General features: G+C 35.8%; 1 protein-coding gene and 1 long non-coding RNA gene across 6 annotated transcripts in view; both read right to left on the bottom strand.

Moving 5' to 3' along the window:
* Positions 1 to 20,608, bottom strand: part of cdh31 (cadherin 31) — an 84,425-nt gene that overhangs the window by 20,902 nt on the left and 42,915 nt on the right. The window contains exons 20-25 of one of the 4 annotated variants that reach the window (XM_053676627.1): positions 15,375 to 15,503; positions 14,979 to 15,164; positions 14,646 to 14,890; positions 14,409 to 14,554; positions 14,088 to 14,312; positions 11,792 to 13,105 (exon numbers count right to left, since the gene is read on the bottom strand). The exons of the other annotated variants lie outside the window; for them this stretch is intronic. Of the exons in view, the coding sequence (XP_053532602.1) occupies positions 12,963 to 13,105; positions 14,088 to 14,312; positions 14,409 to 14,554; positions 14,646 to 14,890; positions 14,979 to 15,164; positions 15,375 to 15,503 (1,074 nt within the window). The 3' untranslated portion in view covers positions 11,792 to 12,962. Of the gene's footprint in view, positions 1 to 11,791; positions 13,106 to 14,087; positions 14,313 to 14,408; positions 14,555 to 14,645; positions 14,891 to 14,978; positions 15,165 to 15,374; positions 15,504 to 20,608 lie in introns of those variants that run through there. 4 annotated transcript variants of the gene reach the window in all.
* Positions 4,309 to 10,015, bottom strand: LOC128629279 (uncharacterized). 2 transcript variants are annotated; one of them, XR_008393623.1, is made up of 5 exons: positions 9,386 to 10,015; positions 9,157 to 9,302; positions 8,571 to 8,607; positions 5,249 to 8,268; positions 4,309 to 5,012 (listed from the first exon to the last, which is right to left on the bottom strand). It is a non-coding gene; the product is annotated as an uncharacterized LOC128629279 (long non-coding RNA). The 2 variants fall into 2 exon arrangements; XR_008393622.1 differs by having other exon boundaries at positions 5,249 to 8,607; positions 9,386 to 10,014.

The raw sequence follows: 20,608 nt of genomic DNA, 5'->3' as shown, positions 1-20,608 counted from the left end.
ACCACCTGAGCCACAGCTGCCCACAAAAACGATAAAGACAGTTTTTCACAGACTTCTTTGCTCTAACTTTTACAAAGGTTGCAAATATTAGCAGAGGGCATTGTATGTACTACTCTCCATGCATGCGCTCTGTTTTTTTTTTTTTTTTTTTTTTACAGTTTAACAATGCCTACATGTCTGACTTCCTGTCTGTCTGCAGATGAAATGAGTAATCTATAAGAAAAGAAACTAAAGCATAAATGTGAAAGCCGTGACACATTGTAGTGTCACAAAACCTGTTCTTGGCGTGTTTACGCATGCATAAGACACAATGATGAAAATGATAACACACAAGCTGGAACATGAGTGTACAGCAAAGCTTCACAAGCCAGCTCACCAAACAGATATGTAATATTTTATGAAGGGGATTTTTAATGGGGACTTTTTAAATGTTGCCAACATTACTAACATTCAACTAATTTACTCTGTCAGGAAAAATAACAAATTAATTCAATTCTGTTTTATCTATGGTCCTTGCCGTCATTTCAGAATCCAGTTTAACACAGTCATATAAACCTTTTTAAACATTCATATGACAGATCATGTTTAAAGTCAATAAGTCAACAACAATGGTTATCTTTTTTTTTTTTTTTTTTTACATGAAAAAGGTTATTTCTACAAATATAGGTTTAATTTTCATCCACATATTTATATGAAATTTATGGGCTATGCCTTCCTGTATAAAACAAGAAGGCATTGTGACTGGTTGATGAAAAATCTGTTTACACCAATGACTATATACTGTATGTATGTGTATGAAAGAGAGAGAGAGAGAGAGAGAGAGAGAGAGAGAGAGAGAATGAATCACTCATAATCTGTCTAAATGATCAAGGGACTTTCCAGCCTTTCAATAGCATTTTCTATCAAAGAAAGTACTGGAGAAGTGAACTAATTTGTATTTAGTTAAATTTTCACATTATTATTGAAGACAGAAAAGTGTTTCTATGTAAAGATAGTATGGCTAGCAATATTATACTTTATTAAAAGGTTGTTCAACCTTCGGGGGCAGCAAAAACACTTATTGCATTTCATTTTGCTGCTTTACGTGACTTAGAATGAAATGATAGACAGTCAGGTGGATCGACAAAAAGGGTCATTTCAAAATTTGTATGTAACTTAACATATTACTTTACAACAAACAAAAAGGCAAATTAAATGAAAACGGCGACTCTATTATGGTGTAGGGGCATTTAACTGGCGTGGTTTGTGTCCACTTATCCCCTTAGAGGAAAGTGTTACTGCAAATCAGTACAAAGTTCTTTTGACTAATCTTTATGTTTATCATATGAAACATTTCTATCCTGATAATAGTGGTCTCTTCCAGGATAACCCTGATCCCATCCATTGGGCACAAAAGTACACTGAATGGTTTGCTGAGTAAGAAAATAATGTAAATCATATGCTGTGTCTTCACACTGACCAGATCCACTATACTATTGAACCCTATTGAACACCTGTGGTGTAGGGGTAAGAGACCGCACTCTTCACCACCACAATCATCAAAACAACAAGTGAGGGAAATCTTTTGAAGGAACAATGTTCATCTTCCCAGTACAATTCCAGAGACTTGTAGAATCTATGTCAAATTGCATTGAAGCTGTTGTAGTGACTCCTGATGTTGCAACACCTTACTAAGATGCTTTTGGTTGTGTTTTCCTCTAATTTCTCACGTGTCTATACAGTATAATTTTAGCATTAGGTGATTATTATGAATTACAGGACAGAGGGAAATTCTGTCATCTAGTGGTTAGATTGAAACAAATATTATTAATTTCAGTATGAAAAAAACTTCTTTTCATCTGAGTGAATGAACATCTGTGCCTTTGAAATGAAGATGAAATTATATTACAGAATTTTAGTTGTGACACTGGAGCACTTCAGTGGTGTTTCCCGGGCAGACCTTAAAATTTTCGTTGACGAATGAGTAAGAATTATTAGATTAGTCCTTGTATTTATGTTTATATTGCATTCCAAAATGCGATATGCTTCTGCTGCACGTCAAAAATGAAAGTTAATGATAGACAGACGATTGTTAGGATAACTTTGTCGCTGTTGAAGGAAGACAGTTGGTGAATTTGCATTTTTTGCATTTTTTGCAAAAACAAAGGATGCTGTGGTCAGTACACCTCTAGGTAGCGCTTCATGTTTATGTGCAAAGAGAGGTGGTTTTGTAATCTGACAAGAATCTTTTTTTTGGAGTAACCGTCCACTTGATTTTTTCAAAATTTTGTTTTTAATGTACTAATTTGTAACAGTTTGGGGTAATCTTTTCGATAATAGGAGAAATGGAACCTGTCTTGAATTATTCTATGGGATTTCTGAAGAAGCTCAAGCAATCTACTCCTCCACTAAGCCCTTGGTTTAGAAAGATCTTAAATAAAGAAGGAGTAGCACAGATACCAACCAAGAAAAGAGGATGAAGAGCGGGTAAGAATATTTTGTGCAAGATTAAGACTGTTGTTGGCAGAAGACTTGACCGCATTAGACCACAATTAGTTAGATTGAGGAATGTGGACAAACCAGAACCAAGCCGGATTAAAGTCAAGGTAGAGCATAAAAGACCATATAATCATGCTATGCTACAAACGTTTTTGATGACGAAACCCAGATCTCTTGTAAATAAGGTTGATGAGTTTCAAGCCATCTTGATGAAAAACCATGTGGATTTGGCTGCAATTTCAGAGACTTGGTTTACTCCCCACATGCCTGAGGAGTTATTGCGTATTGATGGATACAATTTATTTTCTAAATGCTGAACCATACGCCAAGGTGGAGGAGTTGCATTGTACATCAGAGAACATGTCCCATTATATCCTTTAACTTGTATTAGTGTTGCAGACATTCTTGAAAATTTGTGGGTGAAGTTAAGACCTTTGAGACTTCCGCAGCATATATCATCTATTGCTGTGTGTGTGGTGTATTCAACGCCACAGTCATTACATCAGGATGAACACATTGAGCATTTAATAGCCTCATCTGATCTGCTTTGTACTATGTACCAGAGTTTGGACTTATTATACTTGGAGATTTGAATTATCTCAGAGTCCATGATATCTGTTTTGATAACAAACTCTGCCAAGTAGTCCAGAACAATACTAGAGGTGAAGCGATTCTTGACATGATTATCATCAATATGAAACCAGTGAACATGAAACCTGAAATTCTCCCTGCCGTTAGCCCAAGTGACCATAATTCTGTCCTTTCGAGCTCTAAAGCACAATTAAGACCACCCCAGTGCATTAAGAAGGTAGTATGACCTATGAGTGAGTCTAGCCTGAATTAGTTCGGTAGATGGATTACTATTCATTCATGGGAGGATGTAAACGACGCAATCAATACCAATGAAAAAAGCCAACGCCTTTTATAATTCTATCATGCCTGAAATTGATAAATATTTCCCTTTGAAGACAGTAAAAATGTATCCTTCGCCTAAACCATGGATCACACCTAAGATTAACCGCTTAATCCATCTGAAAAAAAGATTTTAAGGCTGGAAAATCAAGTTTCCTGACTAAGTTTTATAGAAACAAGGTCCAAAGAGAAATATATGTGGCAAAAAAGCACTTTTACAAATCCAAAGTGGAAGGCATGATAAAAGGGAATCCTAGAGCCTGGCACAGTAGAATTAAATCGATGTGCACAGTTGAAAAGGCGGATCAAATTGATGTTCCAGGAATTGATCCTCAGGACTTGTGACAATTGCTAAAGTATCCCAGTCTTTTCCACCCCTTAAATGTACAGATTTACCGTCTTCCATCCTTTCTTTTGCATACTATTTTAGTATGGGACATGTATAGCAGATTATCTTCTATTAATTGCTACAAATCCCCTGGCCCAGATATGATTCCCCAAGAAAACTGAAGGAGTTTGCATGTGAAATCAGCAATCCTATTTGTGACATCAGCAACAGCTCTTTTGTGGAAGGGGTTGTTCCTAGACAATGGAAAGAGGCTACTATCATTCATATACCAAAATCTTGTCCCCCGAATATTGAGGAATTGAGGCCAATCTAACTAACACCTCAGCTTTAAAAAAATTGTGGGAAATTTGCTGCGCAAAGGATCTTGAATTATATTACACCAAATCTAGATCCTGTGCAGTTTGGCAGTGACAAAACCATTCCACAACACACAATCTAGTCAGCTTAATGGGTTTTGTGTATAAGGCCAGCAATGTGTCAGATTCTGTGTGCAAATTAATCACAACTGATTTTGTTTGATGCTGTAGAAAATACAGTAGCAATACAATACCTTCTTGATCTTGGTGAGACCTGGCTTTATTCCATGGATTTGTAGTTTTATGACCAACATTCGTCAGAAAGTGCGTTATCAGGGATATTTTTCTGATTGGGAATACTTCTCATGTGGAGTCGCACAGGGAACTATATTAGGGCCCATAATCTTTCTATCACTGATCAACAGTGCACTCCAGGATGAAATAGACCACTGGAAATATGTGCATGACATGACCACGGCTCAGAGGTGGAATCCTCAATTGAATGGTCTTCATGTTTGGATAAAGGAGTACAAAATGAAAGTCAAGCCAAAGAAATGCAAGGTTTTACATGCCACTAGTATGAGACAGGTACCCGCTTGTCCATTAAAGTTCTGGGGGTCACCATCCAGAGTGACTTGATATGGGATAGTCAAGTGGATCACATGTTGACCTCGGCCAGCCAAAAGCTTTTTGTTCTCCATCGGTTAAATAAATGTGGTGTCTGAGACTCTAAACTGGTTACCATCTATACAGGATATGTGCCCCCTGTGCTGGAGTATGCAGTTCCTGTTTGGCACAGTTTAAATAATGAGTGTCCAATTTTTCCAATTTTCAGGTCACCTCTTTTCTTCATTCTTTTAATTGAAGATTTGCAGACTCCACGCAGACGATAAGCAAGTTTAGTCAGTGTGGAAGAGCTTCCAGTGATGCCTTCCTGTAGCATGTCCACTTGCCGTAACCCGAGTCCTTGTGAAAATCTGTAGTTTAAAATCAAACACATATTATACATAGGATAATACATCAGGATCATAACACATTTCTCAATACTCAATCCACTATCAATGAAGTTATGATATTATCAGCTTTGGTAATATACTATAAAATAGTTTCCTCTCAACACAAACGCCATAATTATTACATAATCACAAATAGTTATTATAACATTATTAAAACAACCATCATTAAGTTACAAACACAGATGATATATATTTACGTGTAAATGAAACGCATCCATGTCCGGAGGCTGAGATGAGACTTGGAAAATATTGTGCCACTTCAGATGCTCTCGCTATAAGATTTCCTGTGGCATTTGTCTCGACACACCGTAGCAGAGGACAACAGAATTAAAATGAGCATACTAGTTTCACAACACCAAAATGATTTAAACATGTAATACTTTCTAAGCAAATACGTAGTTTAAAGACAGGTGATATACTGAATTAAGAATATTGAATAAGAACGCAAATTATATTTAAGAACAGTGTTTCCTGTAGAACTCTGAATCAAGTTTGAGTTTTAATAGGCTTGAATTATTCTAACAGCTGAATAACTCAAAGAATCATGCAGCAATTAGGGTTGCATTCTCAACATTAAACTGAACAAATAAATTCCTATTAATAAAACATTACACTAAAATTTCATTTAAAACTAATATAATACTGTACATATAATGTATTATATACATATAATTATATAATATACAAAATATTATATGATATAATAAATAATATATATAAATAATATAGGCCATTGCTCCAATTCACATGACATTACAGTACATTACATTGTAAACAATTAAGCCAATAATAAGGTACTAAAGTAGGGCACTTTGACATTGTAAATTGAGACAGAGAGAAAGAGAGGCTACCCCACTAACCCATGCACTTCCTGTCCAATCAGACGCAGCAATCAATCAGTCAAGAACGGACAAAGAAGAGCTTCAAGCTCTTGAAAAATAAACTTTTTCATGGTTAAGTTTAAGCTTTGTTGTTGTTGTTTGTTTTAAAGGTAATTTACATCCATATAGTGTTTCAATTAGTCTACATATCCTTAACTAATGATAGCTTGCTTGCATCTAATCAATGCAACCAAGAGTGCCCAAAATTTGCATCACTTGTTTAGTTAAAAAGATTTATTTATTTATTTATTTATTTGAGATATTTAGGTATAAAACATTCTATGGTCCTGGTGTTTTAATAACCAAGTTGTTATGTATTTGATAACATACACTCAGCCTGTCATCACAAAATAAGCAGGGTGATTAGAATCAAGCTGATTGTACATTATTAAATACTTGTATTGATTTAAAATTATGCATGAATGATGAGACAGTAGACTGATATAAGAAATGTAAAACGACTAGAGTATTCCATAGAGTAAGATTTACAAATATTTTATACTGAAGGTGATGGTCTAAACTTAGCAGAAAGGACTGTTTGACAGTTGTATAAGTGTTACAGTAACTTGCCAACCCACTGGCAATTAAAATGAGATTAAGACAAAACTTTATTGCTTAAGTTGTATATTTACAAATACAGTTAAATTGGACAGTGAAAACAGTGGAATTTTCTTTCTTTTTTTGCACCTTTGTCAGTAAATTAAACATCAAATGGAATAAACAAATCACATTTTTTTTTTTTTTTAATTGCATTTTACAAAATTTCCAAACTTTTCTGGGGTTATGAGGTAATAGGGTTAATAAAATTAAAGTAAATTCCTGTGACCTTTTATACAGCTAAAATGTAAGTTTAAGCAACAGCACAAGCAGCAGGAGTCCATTCTGGAGAGCTCCAAAAGTGCAACACCTAATGATCTGGAGGAAAATGAACCTTCTTTACCAAGCTGCAGCAGCCAGGGTTCTGATACTAGTATGTTGTCATTTTGTCTATGTCACAAATAGCAATTAACTACTTGTATTTGTGTCCAGTATTAATTGTTAGTTTGCTAGTATTCCTTTTGCATATTTTGTTTCTAGGCATTTTTCCTTGAAAATGAAGGTAGAATTTCTGGAAGAAAAAATAAAGTGGCAAGAAAATAATAACCCGAGAGCTAGAAAATCAAAGCAATTTTCTCTGAGAACAGCTTCTTGGGAAAGCCAAAGGACAAGAAGTTGGTGAGTATAATAATATGATGTTCCATGCTGTGTGTGCAATATTTATTACATACAAGCAATGTAACACATCAGACTTTTTAAATTTCCTGCATTTTTATTGATTTCACTTGTATGGATGCTGAGTGCTATTAGCTTTGGATAACAGCTTTAGTTATTTTTTTAAACACTGGCTCATTGTGACAGCATTACTCTGCCCATGCTTTTGCAAAACGCGTCAAACCTGACTGTATGTACAATTTGAAATTTCCAAATGAAATGAGCACTAGAGGTGCAACTGTGCATTTCATTTGCTTTCAACACAAATCACGAGTACAGTAGCTGATTCCAACTTTGTAAACACTTATTTTTCACTCAATAGACCTCAGAGCAATGTCATGACCGGTATGAAAGCGAGGCTGGCGGGATAGACTTACCATTTTTTCAGTGCCATTCGCTGTAAAAAGCTGTAAGGCTCCTAAATGACTTAAAATTTTCCATCACATTCCTAAAAAGTGATGATAATTAAAAAATGCAATGCTACACTGTTGTTTATTTATTTTCAGCGAAACAAGAAGTCCACCACAATGATCACAATGATAACACCACCTCCTCATCACCAAGATTGAGTGAATCTGATGAGCCTGAACTAATAGACAACAAAGAGAAGAAAAGGAAGAAGGTGGCACAACATTTCGTTTGACATCACATAGGAGGTAAATGGCTTTTCTACATTGTTTATAATGTGTACATTATATCATATAAAGGTATATTGCTGTTGTTGCCCCATATACCTGAATTTGCTTTCAACTGTGTTGTTTTAAGTTCAAGGAAAAATCACATTAGTCATGATCTGGTCCAGAGCTGTTAAATGGACGACTTTCTACTATTAATAGTAAATAGTTGACATACATTTACATTTATTCATTTAGCAGACATTTTTATCCAAAGCGACTTACCAATGAGAAAATGCAAGCAAATCATTCATTTCACTGCTTTCATGTATTCCTTTTTCATGGCTTCTTTTTCAGTTTACAGGTGGAAAAGTCAAAACCTTTTCCATAAAGGGGCAGTATTTTCTCACTTAATTAGATTTTCTTTCTTCCTTTTTTCCCCAACATTATTTTATTGCAATTTGGCTTTATCTAACAGCAGAGATAATGACAGGGGAGAAGAGTGTGAATGGGATCAGGAAAACACCTCACAAGCTAAGACTTAAACTCAAGTCACCGTCACTCAAGTCAACACCATATTTTAGAGCAAGGCTATGACTCTAACTGAATTTGATCTTTTTAAAAAAATTTTTTTTTATACCATTGTGAGTTCGTATGTTCTTTAATTATTGAGATATGTTTATCATGTTTATTTAATGTTAAATATTTCTATTTAATTTGTTTTGTTAAATGAATAGTTTAGCCAAATGACAATCCTCTCATCATTTACTCACCCATTTGCCATCTTAAACTTGTATGACATCGTTACTTCTGTGGAACAAAGAACAAAGATATTTTGATGGAGATGTATATCCTTAAATCACAAGTGAATAAATCACATAAAGGCAGCATAATGGTTCAAGTCAGTGGTTCAAGTAATTTCTTCGGAAAAATGTGATTGGATTTGGTTGAGAAACACTTTCCTTCTTGACATCTCCAGTGTTTTGGAAAATACTATAAATTCTACAGTGTTCTTGGCACAATGCATGGATTAAGTATGAGGCATTGTAAGTGAGTTTCAAATAATGATCACACCTAGGAGGCTGAAATGGTAAGATATGCTGTAACTTGGGGGTTATATTTTGGTCTATTTCTTACCTACCCTACACTGTTCAGATACCAAATATGGATTTGTAGAATATGGGGATGGAAACTACTGAAGACGTATAGAATAGAACAGAATACATTTCTACTGCATTTACCTATATTTTTTAGTACCCATCGACTTGTAAATAATATCACATCTCCATCAAAATATCATTTTAATATAATGTAATATAATATAATACAATAAAATATAATAAACACAAATCATCTTACCTTTTTTTTTGTGTGTTTTTTCTTTGAATGTTTGTTTGTTATTGTCTTTTGTTTCCCCCTTTCTTTTGGTTTTGGCTGTGGTTGTTTTGTTGGGGTTGTTGGGTGTGGTGTTATAATGTGTAAAATGCAAATTTCCAATAAAAATTCTATAATCAAAAGAAAAAAAATTCATTGTTTGTGTTTTGCTGAAGAAATGAAATATACAAATTAATAATAATAAAAATCTTACATTTATATAGCGCTTTTCTAGACACTCAAAGCACTTAATACTGTATGGGGGGGAAATTTCCTCAACCACCACCAGTGTGCAGCATCCACCTGGATGATGTGACTACAGCCATAGTGCACCAGAAAGACCACCACACACCAGTAGTTGGTGCAGAGGAGAGATTGATGTAGCCGATTCAGGGATGGGGGAATTTTGCCAGGACACGGCGTTATACCCCTAATCTTTTACGATAAGTGTCCTGGGACTTTTAATGACCACAGAAAGTCAGGACTATCCGACATCCAACATCTCATCCGAAAGACAGTACTGTTTTTACGCTAGAGTCACTATACTGGGGCATTAGGCCCCAAACAGACCACAGGGTGAGCACCCCCTGCTGGCCTCACTAATACCACTTCCAGCAGCAACCATAGTTTTCCCCAGGAAACTCCCATCTCCCATCAGGATACTGGCCAGGCTCAACCCTGCTTAGCTTCAGTGGGAAACCAGGAGAAAGCTGCAGGGTGACAGCATAAGACAGCGTAAGTCAGACAGCATAAGAGTGAGTAAATAATCATTTTTATCATTTATGGAAGTATTATTTTGAATATAAATTCTCACAAAAGATGCATATGTAGAAATACATACATACTGAAAAAAACATTGAGAAATGATATTACATATCAAACACATGGGTGTGTTTTTACACCCAATTTTGTTGATTCAATTCCAAATAAATAAAACTGGTCCGAAATAACTGGTTTCTCAGTTACCATCACAATATGCAGAAGCCTGTACTTTTTGTCTACTGTTTTTCTTTATGTACTTATGTATAATTTAACTATGTAGTGACAATAGATCTTTCATTATTATTTATGCAAAGTTAAAGGTCCAGAAGAGGTCATCAGCCACTACCACAAGTCCTCAAAACATTCAGGAAAGTTCGCACCATGTCAGAGGCATTCCATCGGCACAAAGTTGACACAGGCACCAGTACAGCATCAATAGCAGAGCTTCAGGCTGCAGAACCAAAGACCTATAACACCCTGGTGTTTGATCTAGATATGGAAATACTGCTAGATTTTGCAAAAAAAAGATGTGCCAGTACTGTTAATCCTGAAATTAAAAGATCCATTGAAGATCTCAACACTCGAGGGCATTTATCATCATTTTGATCAAGTATTGAAGTAAGTATGTGGTGCTGCATGATTTTGACCAAGAAAGAAAAAGACTGTTCAGTAAATTTTTAGATAATTGTTTTATATTAAAGACAATATATTACCTGATGTTTATAATTTATTATAAACCTATAATTTTATTTATTCTACATGTTAAAATGGCTTGTTGGTTAGCGACTTTTTATGCAGTGTTGACAAAAAAGGACCTGAAGGAGTCCTTTAACTTTAAATTGTTTAAGTTTGTTACACTTAAAAACTTAATATGTTAATTGTTTGGCAATTGACTGATTATTCAAGATGTCCCTCATGTGCAGTTGGTTCTCTTGTTGAACCATAAAACAATAAAGACAATATTTAATGTCCCCCCTTTTTTTTTGGGAAACAACAAATGTTTACTTTAGAACAGGGAACATACAGTGCTCTGGAGTATTATTGACTTAATATGCATTTATTAGTGAGAAATGTGCTTGTTACATGAATAAATTTGGGGAATGTTTCAGTTATAATTTGTTAGTATAGAACAACTAATAGAAAAACTGTGCTTTTGTGTAACATCATAGTGCCTTTTCTGCTCATTTAAATGTCTGTGTTGAAATGCCCATTCTATATTTATTTCATACTTATAAGCTACACATTCACACAGTGTACTGAGAACCTATAAAGTATTTTGTACATTATTGCTAGCTAATAAGTTAATTGTTCTGACAGAAACAAGTGTAAAGTAGCTATAAGACAAAAATAATAATTTATAAGCCTTATAAATATCTTGTAATGGCATACAAGTCCATAACTAGACACTTACAAATGCAGTTATTAGTCATTAATTACTGTCTTAATTTCAGATCCTTAAAATAAAGTGTTACTGGAAGAAGCATCAAATGCTTCTCTTCTGTACACTTCCGCTTATCCTACACAGAGCCTGGAGCCTATACCAGGGATCTCAGGCCACAAGGCAGGGGACACCCTGGACATTGTGCCAACTCATTGCAGGGCACAATCACACACACATTCACACACTACAGATAACTTGGAAACACCAATCAGTCTACAGTGCATGTCTTTGGATTGGGGTAGGAAACCGGAGTACCCGGAGGAAACCCTGGAAGTAAGGGGAGAACATGCAAACTCCGTGCACAGGCTGGAGACAGGATTTGAACCCTGTGAGGCAAACATGCCAACCATTAAGCAAAGAATGAGCATAATATAAAAATTAAAATAAGACTGAGGGAGAAAAAGGAGACCATCTGGGTAACATTACACTTTTTATTGGCATTTATTGAAGTTTATCACTGAGCATTGGTTTAATTATTTATTTACATGTTGAGAACACGATTCTGACTTTCAAGAGAAAGTAAATTGCTGCCATCTTGTGGTTACGTTCTCACTGAATTGACTCCATGCATGAAAGGATTTGTTTCAACAGACAAACAAACAATCCTTAAAAATGTCTGTTTGTCCAGACATTTCAAAACTTTTTGAAAGGCACACTCAAACAAATGTATCACAGCAAAACCATATATGCCTGAACTTACTAGAGTAACACTTAAAACAGCAAACAGCTGAGATAAACAACTGATTTGTCTTCATGAGGACAAAAAGGGGGAGAAGGCATGAGATACATGGGCATCGCAACTGCACTGAAAGACACCGTTCCACTTGAATAAATGTAAAAACAACTTTAAAATATCCAAATGTAAAATGTGTTAAAATGGGTCTTTTTCCTGAAAAGGGTTACAGATATGAAGGCAGTGACTTCATGACTACTAACACAAATTCATTCACAGCATGTTTCAGCATGCATGACGGAGAAAAGAAAAACAGACAAGCTAGAACAAAACATCACAAACCAACTCACCAAACACAGAAGAAATCTGATATATGAAGAGTCTCTTCTAGATGTTGCAGGGGTTGCTGAATCAGTCATGATTAAGATTGTGGTCAAACTTCTGGAATTATTAAAATTATTAAAAGACTTCCATTAAATATTCCATTACATACCTCTGTTTCATCCACATTCAAGATTTTAAAAAATATTCAGACACAGTCCAGGTATATATGATGAATGTGTGGGTATCCCAGGCATCCTTTGTGAATGTGTGGGTATGTTTGCAAGAAATGTTTCTGAGCCCTTTGGAATGACTTGGATTTCTGCATTAATTACTTATAATATATACAGTGATATTCATTGATCACAGTAAAAGACAAACACATTATACCTAAGTTAATACACAAACAATTGCACCTTTCTTTATTGAATACACTGATTAATAATCATTTACTGTCTAGGCAGGAAAAAATACAGGAATCATTATATTTAATTACTGGTAGAACCTCCTCTATTTATTTATTTATTTTCAGTTTCAGTTCAGGTTTCAGTTATTAATATTGCTAGCATTTCTGCATGAACAGCCCTCTTCAGGTCATACCCCATTTCCTGTGCATTCCCATACACTGGCCAGGACAATGTTGTCTTGCGAGTGGTGGTTGTTGTCGAACACCCTCAGATAAATACTGTACTCTCCCCGCTGGAGTGGAGTCTTAAGTGTCAATATAATCCCTGTTTCTACATCAACAGCAGAGGAAGAAAAAGAAGGGAGAAATGCATTTACATAAACTCCACAGATGCTCACTTCAAGTATAAAGATTTTGCTTACTTTAGGACTATGTACCATGTCCTTTATTCAAGTTATAAATATAGTCAGCAATTTTAATGGACGTTTGATACTGCTAGCTGTTCTGAAAGTCAAAATCCAAACAAATGGGTTTCCTCAAAACCAGAAAGGGTTTATGGTCAAGCTTGTGTCTTGGTTGTGCTTTGGGTCACTGTTCATTAGTTGCTTGTATGATTATTTGAACACTATTTCAAATGATACATCCCATTTTAACAATACAGAGAAGTGCTTTACTTTAAAGCACATCTGCCATTTACAAATTACACCAATAAATGATCAGACATCAATTTTTCCATCCAGTGCAACTTATCTGACGGCACTGGGCACACTGATCATAATCACATTACTTCAATTTTTGAAAATTTTAATTACTCAGCCATTTAGCTTAGACAACTACACAACACGGTTTTTAAAACTGTATACATTCTCTTTGATACAACGTTTATTATGCAAATTTATTGGTTGTTTTATAGATTAGGGTTCAATATAGGAAATTATTTTGATACTTCAGAAAATGTTATAATTTTATTCAGTCTTTTAGAAGCAATGTTTACTAACAGAATTTCTTTAGAAGTACCCGAGACTCTCTCAACAGTGCATAAATGCCTAATAAACCAATATGGAGTTGAAGTTGAAATGGTCTGTGGGTTTGCAGCTCAATATTATTTCACTACTATAACAATAATTCATACAATTAGCAATGTGTGGTAAAGTGAAAGTGCCTAAGAATGAGAACATAAGACATCCAATCATCTTTAATTTGTCTTTCTGTGGAGAAAATCAGAAATCTCCCAAACTGACCTCTATATGGTTAACTTTAATATCCATTAGCACTTTACCAGAAGTAAACTTAATAGTTGAGTAAAAGCCTACTTGTATCGTTCATCTTAGCAGTCCAATTGTTCTTGCCATCTCCTTGCAGCAACACACTAAAAGGAGCACCAAAGCCAGGCCCATCCTTATCAGTCACAGACAGGACCAGTGGAGATGAATTCTTATTACATATTGTGAAGGCCCGGTCTTCAATTATTGGAGCATTATCATTCACATCCTGCAACTCAATTACAAGGGTACCAGTACCAGTTGCTGGAAGGTCATCTGCAAACACATGCAAGAACTCATCAGAAGAAGTGCTTTCTTTAAAAAATAATAACTAATAATAAATAAATAAATAAGGTTGATGAGGGGGTTTACCATTATTCACAGCTAGGATTAGGGCTCTGTATTTGCCATCTTTCACATAAGGAGATTCTCTGTCCAAAGGACTCTTGACTGTGATTCGTCCAATGTCAGGGTTTACAATCTGAAGCCAGCCAGCAGGATCACTGCCTATACGATACCTGAAACACAACATAATACCAAAATATTCTACCAGAGCCTGAGAGAATCCCAAACATCCAACATTGAGGTATGCACAGAGGAAGCTCTTACGTCATTTTCTGGGACTTCCCAGTGTCCGGATCAGTGGCAGTGTACACGGTCAGTTCACTATCAATCGCAGCATCTTCCGGTTTGGAAATGAACTTCTCCACTGGGTCGAACACTGGAGCCTCGTCCACGTCGATAACATTTACAATGACCGTGGCAGTAGAAGTAGGCAAGGGTTTAGCAAATGGAACCTCGTTTTCCACAGCTACTAGCAGTGTGTATTTGTTGTTGTTCTCAAAGTCCAATGGCTGTGAAAATATGTACAAAGTTACAAGAGTATATAAAATGATTAGAAAACACCTAACTGATGAGATTTCAATCCGAGTTGTGCAGTACCTTCACAGTAGTAATGATGCCCTCCTGTTTGTTTGGTCCTGTGCTAATGTTGAAAAGTCCACCACTGTTTCCACTAACAATCTTAAACTTTGCTGCCCAGGCAGATGACTGTGGTTCATCATTGTCAGTCACTGACATTTTCACCACCACAGCTCCCACTTTATCCTCTGGGACAGACACATTGTACTGGAAAAACAAAGGCTTGCATCATCATCAATAACAATAAAGACGACTTAATTTAATCAAACTTGGTAACTGCTTTATCATAATTTGGGGATTGAAAAACCAAAAAAGGTCATACGTAAACATTTGGAGCAAAGATTCATTTTAAAAGCAATATTTTACTGCAAACCATGAACTAATTTAAATTAAAACCAGAACCATTAATTGCCTTACCAAATTTTTCAGAAATTGAGGTGCATTGTCGTTGCTGTCTGTTACAGTAATTATAGCTTTTCCGCTTACTGGGCGGCCTTCCCCCTGCATATCTGCTGCTTGAATCTCCAAATTATATTCAGGATTTGCCTTGAAAAAGAAAACATTTAATAACTTTAAACCCACTTTCAACATCAATTGTGTGTTTCACATGCAAAAATGTGTTCATCCAAATTCACTTAGATTTATTGCAAGTAAGTAATTAAATTTTATTTATATAGCATGTTTCACACAGCAAAGCTGACCAAAGTGCTGAACAGAGTAAGGAAAGTAAAAATAGAAACAGAATAAGACCAAATAAAAACAGACAATAGTAAAAATGAGTAAAAATTAGATTAGAACGCCTGGGAGAAGAGATATATTTTACGCCTCTTTTTAAAAGTGGTAATAGAAGGTGCATGGCGGATATCCAGTGGCAGTTAATTTCATAGATGAGGGGCAGCAACTGAAAAAGCTCTATCTCCCTTTGTTTTTAACTGGGAATGAGGGACATGCAAAATCAACCTATCAGAAGATCTTAGAAGTCTGTTCGATGAATGTGGTGTAAGAAGATCCTTGAGATAGGAAGAAGCTTGATCATTAAGAGTTTTAAAAACAAACATCAGAATCTTAAACTGAATTCTTAAACGGACTGGGAGCCAATGGAGCGATGCTAAAATTGGGGTGACACGATCAAATTTCTTTGCCCTAGTCAACAGCCTTGCAGCTGCATTCTGAACCATCTGGAGACGAGCCAGAGATGACTGAGGAAGACCCAAGTATAATGAATTACATTATAATTGTAATACATTTACAGTTTACAGCTACCCCAACAGTTAAAATAAACAGTTTACATGCATGTTTTACCCCAAACCAAATTTATGTGAATCCAGCAAGTAACATCTGGTGTTAACATTACCTTATTAGAAAGCATACTGTCGTAATTTAAAAGTAGCTAGGGTTCAAAACTTACTTTGAATGAGCCTCATTTATCAATCTGTTACTAAAGATGTGTACAAATATTTGTGGAAACCAGAGCAGACTAAAAATTTTTTGAAAGTAACAGCACCTGAAAATGTTAAAGCCACATTACAGAATAGGTGATTTAGCTGAAAATTAATTAAAGTAAAAAAGAAAATGGCTCCACATGATAACAGCAAAAGAAATATATCTACTATATCCAGATGATCCAAACACATGACATATGAAAGCTGCTATGTGCATTTATTTATTTTTTAGACTCATAGGGTTTCATGATTTCTTGACCAGAAATCTCTTCCAGAACAATGCACCCTGAAGTAGTGTTGGAAAAGTGTTATAAGGAAGAAGCCAATGATGACAAGCAGTACATTAGGAAATACACTGCACAGATTCATTGCAGCGTGAGACATAACATATCAGTCATTTGCTAAAAACATTGCATAAAATGTCATAGCAAACAACAAACGAATAAATCTGTTCCTATTCCTCTTCATAAATGAGGCCCATAAATAAAGAAAAGCCAGGAACAATTTGTATCTCTCATCTTTATGCAAAATTTATTGGATCCCTATTCCATGCGCCATCCAACCTTAATAATATTTTAAAACCTTTTGAAATGTTAAAAATTTATCAAATCAAAAGCACTTTGATATTTTGGTCAACATGCACAGAATTCCAACAAAAACAGTGTAAATAAAAGTTTACGTTATTCAGTAATAAATTAGTATTGGAAGAATTAGTATTCTATTTAACTGAATATTTAATAAGTTATCCATCTTGTTTGATCAGACATAAATTTCTACCAGCCAGACTAGTGACAATTACTGGATGTAAATGTAGCTAGTGAGAAATCTGATTTGTGCACTCACCTCTCTGTCCAGGCCAGAAGCATTCACTCGAATCGCTCCAGTGGTCGGGTTGATCGCAAACATGTTTGGACTTGGATCTGTTGGAATCTGACTGATGATGGTGTACCTGACATCGGCGTTGTTGGTGCTTGGATCGTCTGCATCAGTGGCAGTGACTGTCATGAACTCGAATCCTTCAATGAGAGAGTAATAAGACATGAAATTTTGAACATTGTGATTAAGAGCAATAGTAAACTATATGGTCAAAGGTATGTGGACACCTGACCATGACACCCATGTGAGTGTTGAGCATTATTTTCCAAAAGCATAGCATTACTATGGATGGATACTATGGATAGGATTATAAAGGCTTTAATAAAATTACCTATTTTTGAAGCTTCTGGTACACTCCCAATGAATGGATTTTGGGTGAAGATAGGATGGTGATCATTCTGGTCCGTCACTACGACTATAACTTCCATGGGAGGTTCTTCAATGGTCGGATCAGTAGGTGATTTACAAAGGGCTTGCAGCTGGAGTTCACAGAAAAACAACATGGTAAATTACTAAAACCAATATTCTTGTGTGGAGGCATCTGTTGGCATCCATCTGAAGCAGTTATAATATTTGCCAAACACTTGACAGATATAGCCAAAGTGAAAAAAGTCTCACCTCATATTTATCTTTTTCTTCCCTGTCTAGAGGCCTTGACACATAAAGCTCTCCAGTGTTTCTGTCTATTGTGAAAAGTCCCACTGGAGGCTGGTTTGCTCCTTCACCACTGATACTGTACACCATCTTTGTTTCTTTGGCATAACTGGACTTAATCTGGGCACAAGATGTGACAACTTGATATCAAGTAAAAGATGCACATGGAAGATTCTGTGCATCTATAAATCAGCTCTACATACCTGCACCATCCTCAAGGGGAAAGGGCCTTTTGAATTCTCTGCGATTGAGACTGGAGGAATCACCCACTCTCTTTTTCTCCTCCGCAACCCACCTGATTTTGGAAACTCCAGAACTAAGACAGCTGAGGGGGATTCAGTCTATATAAAGCAATCAACAAAAGAACATAGCACACTATTCAGTAACATGCCTCCAATTTGTAGTTGCTCCAAAGGCCCACTGTCTATAGCAACGTAGACTGCACAAATGAGTGTTAAAAATATCAGCTTTAACATCTCATAAAAGCATTAACTACTCATCCAGCTGTAACTGTAACACCAGCATTAATGAACTTTTTTAAAGGAGAAATTGTTCTTGGATAAGATCAGTTAATACACCTTCAGTAGATATAAAAAGATCTACACATCCTTAAAAAAATATATGTAAAAAATTAAAGAAACCAGATATATCCTGATTAGATTTTTCTCCACCTATGGAAGCCCAAAGCGATGCATTATTAATTTTTTTCTTTCTCGTGATCTCGACATAATTTTTCTGTGTACTTGACATCCATCATCCCGAAGTCAATGGGCTTTTTGAGTGGGTTTTTGGTTAAATGCCTGAAATATGGTTTGTGGTTAACACAAGCTCAATATATTTTCATATTTTATTCTTCAACATAAAATACATCAGCAATACCCAACTCAGGATTTTGTTAAGATTTTACGTGTCTTGAAAAGTGCGGTTGCTTACAAGACCGTGGTATAGTATGTTTATAGCCCAACGTTAGCTTTTTACTTCTGGCGATTGTATTTAGACTTTAAAATTCATGAAAGTTGTGTTCATTTGTGAATATTATATTGCTGAACAAAATGTGTAAGAATCATAAACTTTTGTTAGTCAGAGAGATTATTTTCTGCAATAATCCAAAAATCTATGGAAATGCAAAAAAAAGCAAATGGAAAAATCCTATTGGTTCTTTGTGGAGGGAACCAGGGTGATGCTAACTTCCGGGTTGGCCTACACAAAATACATCATCCCTGCAGGACTGACGACTTCCACATTAGTGTCCGACACTAGGTGAAGGTGACACTCCTCTCTCTTAATGCCGAGATAAAGTCCATCTCTGCAGCGGCCAATTATTACATTTATGATGGCGAAGATGCCAACGTGCATCAGTGCACCACTCCCATTCACCAGGTGCGAGATTTTCTCAGGATAACGTCGTGAGAAAACAGTTTTTGTCATGTCAAAATCAGAAGAAAATGAAGTTGAGATCACGAGAAAACAACAAGGAAAAAAGAATAATGCATGGCTGTTTAGGGCTTCCGTATTAATGTGATAAAGCAACCGATAAAATTCAGCTTTCAGCATGAAAGTGACCCAAAGCACAAATCCAAGTGAACAAAAGAATGGGTTCAGAAAAAGATGAACATTTTCACTTGATGATGGTTGTGCACAGAAGAGCACCTCACAATTTCACAGAGCTGAAGAATTCTGCAAGGAAGAGTTCAATAAAATTGTTAAATCATCATAAGTTTGTAGACTCATATCAAAAAATACAGAGTGCTATATTACAAGAAAAAGGTGCTTTAACAAAGTTAAAGAGTGTGCACTGCAGCTAAAATATGCAGTTCGGGCAACACAAATAAAGAAGTGTTAGAAACTGTAGAACAATTAGTTCTGGTTCATTAATTTGATTGGACATGCAGCATTCTAACAGAGTCAATATTTAGTATAACAACACAGGTACATTTCTATGGTTTGAATCACTCCTCTTGTTCATGTCCACCACAAAAATATCCAGTTCTAGCATTAGTGTGCTACATTACTACACTTACTACAGGCGGTCAGTCAGTCTGTGCTATGCATGACAACACACTATCCAGCTGTGGCTTCTTTGGGAACCATTTATGAGGACAGAGCAAAAATAAACAAAATATTTGGTCATATTGTGTCTGAATGTTACTCAATCTTACTTTTTTGTTTAGAAACAGAGTTTGAATAGAACTGTTGCATAAAAGCAATCTGTACGCAACTTTACAGTTCTTCAAAATACATAGTACATACACTTCAATACAGAAAGTTCTGCAGTTTGTCCAGCAGAGGTCAGACTAGTTAAGAGGTGTACCTGCACAGGCTCAACTGCCCAATCTTCTTCCTGCTGCCCATGATGGTGGCCGACCCGGCCCTGCTGTTCCACTCTCACAAACGCAGTGTGTTTCTTTCCCCTGGAGTCCCAAGCATGGACCGAGAACATCTTATGGCCATCATGAAGAGTGACCAGTGTCTTCAGGTCCACGGTGCCATCAGAGTTTACATGAAACCTCACATCAGCAGAGTCAAAGGTGGTCTGTGTTCTTCCACCACAGTCATTGAAAACAACTGAACAGGAAACAGGAATGAATAGAATGAACAATGGCATTATTTTTTTTTAAAGAACATTTTAGTTCAAAGTGCAGAAGAATTCTAAAACCTTTGGTGACTCACTTTGTCTGA

This window comes from Ictalurus punctatus, chromosome 27, assembly GCF_001660625.3.
Source record: "Ictalurus punctatus breed USDA103 chromosome 27, Coco_2.0, whole genome shotgun sequence".
Classification (NCBI taxonomy): Eukaryota; Metazoa; Chordata; class Actinopteri; order Siluriformes; family Ictaluridae; genus Ictalurus; species Ictalurus punctatus.
The sequence above is the reverse complement of the archived record's forward strand: the minus strand, read 5'-3'. Positions and strand labels throughout refer to the sequence as shown.